The sequence below is a fragment of the Callorhinus ursinus genome, unplaced genomic scaffold, assembly GCF_003265705.2.
Source record: "Callorhinus ursinus isolate GAN/ISIS: 27379988/994484 unplaced genomic scaffold, GSC_fseal_2.0 scaffold1461, whole genome shotgun sequence".
NCBI classification, from domain to species: Eukaryota; Metazoa; Chordata; class Mammalia; order Carnivora; family Otariidae; genus Callorhinus; species Callorhinus ursinus.
The window spans coordinates 1-5,204 of record NW_027398516.1 but is presented as its reverse complement, the minus strand read 5'-3'; the positions used below and the strand labels follow the sequence as shown (position 1 = coordinate 5,204).

Here is a 5,204-nt window from a genome sequence, read left to right as displayed (position 1 = left end):
TCGGCACCTCCTGCGCCCTCAGATTCAGTCCAATTACCTCCTCCCTCCATGTTCCTATAACTTTTCTTCCCCCAGTCCCTTAACCGGCCCACTGGCTGCTAAGCAATCCTGGGTCCCCGTGCCTAAACTGCTCTTGTTCCCCGCTGCTCAGGGAGATTTTAACCATCCTTCAAGGCTTGAGTCAAATCTATCTCTACCATGGAAACCGCGACATTTCCCTCTCCCCTTCCTGAATTACTGCTTCAGGGCTTCTCATTCCGTCTCACCATGTCACCTCCTTCCCCCAATCGATTCTAAGCTCTTCGAGGTTCAAGTCCAGGTAATAAACTTCCCATTAGCCCCATCCTTTCCGCACACATCTGGGGTGACTGCCCTGCAAGTTGCAGAAGGCAAGCCCCCTCCCCTCTTTGAGGATGTTACCTCAATCAGCAAGAAGGGCTAACAGCACCCACAGATCCCCGAGTTTCTACGCGGAGTAAGAGATGCGGGCGGTGGAAATCGCTCTAGAGCCTGGCGCAGGTTGGGTCGGGGCTTGCGTGGCCCCTCCGCAGCCCGGAACAGCAGGAACGCACCGGGGGCGGGGCCGCGCGGGGTCTCCCGGGAGTTGTAGTCCGCAAGTGCGCTCGCAGTCTCCGCACGCTCCGCGCGGAGACCCGTAAGACTTGCCTGCGAAGGTGGCGGGGGTCTGCGGGGCTCTAGGGGCTGGCCCCGGGCGGGGATGGGGCAGAGCGCAAGCAACCGGTATGGCCCTGCCGTTGCTGCTGGGGCAGCTGCTGGCGCTCATGGGCCACGGGGGCGCGTTCTACCTTGAGGTCCGCGAGCTGGAGGAGAAGTGCTTCATCCAGGAGATCCCCGATGGTACCGTGGTCATAGGTGCGCGCGCCCGCCACTCCCGGCCTTGCCCTCCCTGCACCCAGAATCCTGAGAAGGGAGGGGAATGGGGCGCCGTGGCACCAGCTCAGGCCCGCACCTTCCCTCCCCTGCCGGGGGTGGGCTGGGGCGGGGAGAATGGGTGGACAGAAGTCTAGCCAAGGCATCCTCTCTTGCCTGTGCGGCGGGCCAGGGGCGCCGAGTCTGATGCAGACTCGAACGATGGCAGAGAAGTCGTGCTGGAGAAGGGAGGAGAAGCGGAGGGCAGTGGTCAGACTCGAGATCTTCCTGTCCCTCGACCCCCCACCCCCGACCACCATGACTTGGTCACGGGGATGGACAGAAATGCACCTCTGTTGCCTCTCCATTAGGTAACTACAAGACGGAGCTCTACGACCCCGCTATGGAAAAGTACCAGCCCTCCCCGCAGTGGATCAATTTGTTCGTGTTTGTGAAAGACCCCGAGAACAAGGTGAGGCAGGCCTTTACTCCTTGCATGCCCCCCAACGCCCCAGCGTCAATGCGTAGCCCTCTCTCGTCCTTCATTTCTCACAGAAGGATCTGGTCAGGCAGGCTACCTCAAGGAGGGCCATGGTCTTTGCCATCTGTATTCTGTATTAGCAGTGCTGGCATCTGAGACTTTCCAGCCAAACCGATGCTATTTCCCTCACACCCACCCCTCTGGCCTGCGGGGGTCTGCACCTGGGATACCCCCAGAATTCTCCTGGGAGCAGGTACTAGGCTAACTTCTCTGTGCTCACTGGAGGCTGCTTCCTCTAGAACCTTCTGGCCCGACAGTATGGCCCTCAGGGCAGCTTCACCTTCACCTCCCAGTCTCCCGGAGAGCACCAGATCTGCCTCCACCTTGAGTCCATCCGGTTCGCCCTCTTCTATGATGGCAAGCTGGTGAGTGTGGCAGGCGGGAGGCCCCTGTCCCCAGGGACTCAATTCCTTGGCCTCTAGAGTGAGAAGGGTGTGGTGGGTGGTGCCTATTGAGTAGGGCTGAGACTTTACCTGAAGCACCCTGACAACCACTCCTGAGGATGAAAGGGGACCTTGGGAGGGAGTCACTCTGACTTAAAACTCTCCCTTGGACATTGCTGCTATAAACATCGGGGTGCACATACCCCTTCGAATCCCTACATTTGTATCTTTGGGATAAATACCCAGTAGTGTAATTGCTCGTTGTATGGTAGCTCTATTTTCAACTTTTTGAGGCCCTCCATATGCCATTTGCAACGACATGGATGGAACTGGAGGGTATTATGCTGAGCGAAATAAGTCAATCAGAGAAAGACATGTATCATATGACCTCACTGATAGGAATTCTTAATCTCAGGAAACAAATGGAGGGTTGCTAGAGTGGAGGGGGGTGGGAGGGATGGGGTGGCTGGTGATAGACATTGGGGAGGGTATGTGCTATGGTGAGCGCTGTGATGTGTGTAAGACTGTTGAATCACAGACCTGTATCTCTGAAACAAATAATATGTTGTATGTTAAAAAAAAAAAAAAAAGAAGATAGCAGGAAGGGAAAAATGAAGGGCGGGGGAATCAGACGGGGAGATGAACCATGAGAGATTATGGACTCTGAGAAACAAACTGAGGGTTCTAGAGGGGAGAGGGGCGGGGGGATGGGTTACCCTGGTGATGGGTATTAAAGAGGGCATGTACTGAATGGAGTACTGGGTGTTATACGCAAACAATGAATCAAGGAACACTACATCAAAAACTAATGATGTAATGTATGGTGATTAACATAACAAAATTTAAAAAATCCAAAAAATTAAAAAGAAATAAAATTTGACAGCAAAAAAAACACAAAAAAACAAAAAACAAACTCTCCCTTGGCTCCCAGCCATCCCTAGGATAAAGACCAAGCTTCATGACGTGAGATTCAGAGCTATTCTGCCTCTGAGTGCTTCAGGGCTCTCCATTGTCACCTCCCCATACAGAACTTCTAGTAAACTGCCTGGCTGAGTCACACCTCTATTTCTCTGCACGTGTAGTCCCATCCTTTGTGTTTTCAATGTAGAACTCCACATAAGCAGGGTTCCGATCTGGTGTTCTGACCCCCTGAGCAGGGCCAGTCACCAGGTCGGTGTGTGAGGAATGGAGCTGCCAGCATCAGGCCCAGATGGGGACGTAGAAGCTAGATTTCTGGCAGGTTCACAGAGCTAAGCTCCCCTGACCCCCATCCTGGGTCCTCCTGTTCCAGGCCATTCACTTGGACATGCAGTTGGGTGAACACACCAATGATTATGCGGAATTTGCGGCCAAGGACAAGCTGACCCAGCTGCATCTGCGTGTACAGCAGCTTGTGGAGCAGGTGGAGTTGATCCAGAAGGAGCAGGAGTATCAGAGGGTGAGGGGCTGGGTTGGCACAGCTGGGGCAGGGGCTGTGTGACCTCCTGGGAAGTGGCTCTTCCGGCCCTTCCCGCCGAGGGGGTGGGGGTGAAATTCAGTTCTAGACAGGTGGCTTCTCCCTTCTCTCCTCCCGCAGTGGCGAGAGGAGCGCTTCCGGCAGACCAGCGAGAGCACCAACCAGCGTGTGCTGTGGTGGTCCATTCTGCAGACCTTCATTCTGGTTGCCACGGGTGTCTGGCAGATGCAGCACCTCAAGAGTTTCTTTAAAGCCAAGAAGCTGGTGTAGTTGGGCCCCAGAAACCTAGCCCCAACTCATTCCCCTTCTGTTAACTGATTGAAAGTGCCCTGGCCTGGTCTATTTCCTGGCTCCCAATCCCCCAACCCTGCAGGGGGAACAGAGGACCTCTTTCAACTGGTTTCTCAGCCAGCATTTGGGAGAGGATGAGTTGCCCACTAGATGCTTGGTCGGGGAGCTGTAGGATTTTGTGGCTTTGTGCTGTTGAGGAGGAAGGTGAGGGTGCCCCCACGCCCCTGGCTAAACCGGATGGATGAACTGTCCCAAGATAGAATTAAGAGTGACTATAAACTGCAACCTTTCTGACCTAAACATTTATTGCCTCCCGCTCTGCAATTCATTCTGGTGTTTTGTTTCTAACCAGATATTAACATGTGAGGCTCTGCATGCATTGGTGGGGACGGATCCTGAAATGGATGGGATGAAGAAAGCTTGTTCTCCAAAAGCCTTAGCAACCTGTGGAGCCCTTTCCAGAAAGGTCCAATTTGGGCCCATCTTATGGGTAACCTGAGTGCTTGTGGTGATCCTGTGCCTCTTTGCGGGCTCCAGTCAGGTTCATGTGCTCTTCTGCTGGGTTCTTCCAGGTAGTTGGATGGGCACCTCTGTCTTCCCACTATTTTTCAGCCAACCTATGTCTGTCTTTATGATGTCACAGGTTGATTTTTTTTCAGAAGATGCTTTCTTTTCTCCTTTAAAAAAAAAAAATAGGATTCCAAGTAATAGTTTCCATTATAGTCGGCATCTCCTATAACTTGACCTTCACATGTCAGGACCTTCACAGGTGTAGATGACCAGGCATCTATGCACCCACTGCAACTGCCTGATCTAGCCCACATTTTACCTCTGCTGGTTGCCCTGTTGGAATAGTCATCTCTCATGTGAATCTGATATTTTCTGTGATAAGGAAATTTCACTGGCTGGCACCCTCAACAAAATGAAGCCCAAATCATCAAAGCTAAGGATGTCAATAAAGGGAGACTCCCCATGAGGAGGGGGATGTGGGGACAGCCCCAGCACTTGGCCCAAGACAGACCCACCCGCCCCTAGGATATGTTTGAGGGACACTGCAAGCCTTGGAGATTCGCTCATTTGTGGGTGTGGTCATGACTGGCCTCTGGAAAGTATGAGTGGACTGAACTGACGGCTGGTGGGGAACCACTGGAGAGTAACCTCAGACAGAGTTTGTGATCTTAGGATTCATTACCCTTACCTGAAGGGGTGTGTGTGTTGGGGGGGTGCTTTGCTCTCTGCCATAGATAGGAGAAGCAGAGCAATCCAGACATGCACATTCTTGCACATGGAGCCTATGGTCTGATACCAAATGAGGCAGGGCTTGAACAACAGGTAAAGGCGATGCATGTTTCTGAGAAGGGTATGTGCTGAGAACGACATGATACTAGCTCTGGTCTAATCTAGATGGTCAGAGAAGGCTGCTTTTTAGAATTGCATTCATGATTAGGAGTTAGCTGGGGGAAGTGTGTTCTGGCCAGAAGGACTAGCACATACAGGAGCCCTAAAGCAAAAAAAGAACATGGCAATTTGGGATACCGAAAGAAAGCCACTATATCATAATCCCAACTCTAAGAGAGACCACAGGACAGATCTGGTGTTCCCTTGGGGTACGGGAAGTGAAAGTGAACCTGCCTTCAGAGCCATACTGCCGGGCCAGGATGAC

The 5,204-nt window shown here is 52.7% G+C and overlaps 1 protein-coding gene across 3 annotated transcripts; it reads left to right on the top strand.

Moving 5' to 3' along the window:
* The first annotated feature begins 467 nt into the window (after positions 1-467).
* LOC112819076 (transmembrane emp24 domain-containing protein 9-like) lies at positions 468-3,841 on the top strand. 3 transcript variants are annotated; one of them, XM_073890636.1, is made up of 5 exons: positions 468-873; positions 1,242-1,342; positions 1,651-1,776; positions 3,086-3,196; positions 3,371-3,841. In XM_073890636.1, the coding sequence occupies exons 1-5, from the start codon at positions 744-746 to the stop codon at positions 3,518-3,520; spliced, it is 618 nt and encodes a 205-aa protein (XP_073746737.1). In that variant the 5' UTR covers positions 468-743; the 3' UTR covers positions 3,521-3,841. The 3 variants fall into 3 exon arrangements, with proteins under 3 accessions (XP_073746737.1, XP_073746738.1, XP_073746736.1); XM_073890635.1 differs by having other exon boundaries at positions 476-873; positions 3,086-3,232; XM_073890637.1 differs by lacking the exon at positions 1,651-1,776 and having other exon boundaries at positions 470-873; positions 3,086-3,232.
* The last annotated feature ends 1,363 nt before the right edge of the window (positions 3,842-5,204 follow it).

Excerpts from the sequence above, each read along its gene's own strand:
- LOC112819076 (XM_073890635.1), top strand. The coding sequence starts at position 744 with ATGGCCCTGCCGTTGCTGCTGGGGCAGCTGCTGGCGCTCATGGGCCAC. Across the intron at positions 1,343-1,650 it reads TGAAAGACCCCGAGAACAAG|AACCTTCTGGCCCGACAGTA; the intron begins GTGAGGCAGGCC and ends TGCTTCCTCTAG. Across the intron at positions 1,777-3,085 it reads TCTTCTATGATGGCAAGCTG|GCCATTCACTTGGACATGCA; the intron begins GTGAGTGTGGCA and ends CTCCTGTTCCAG.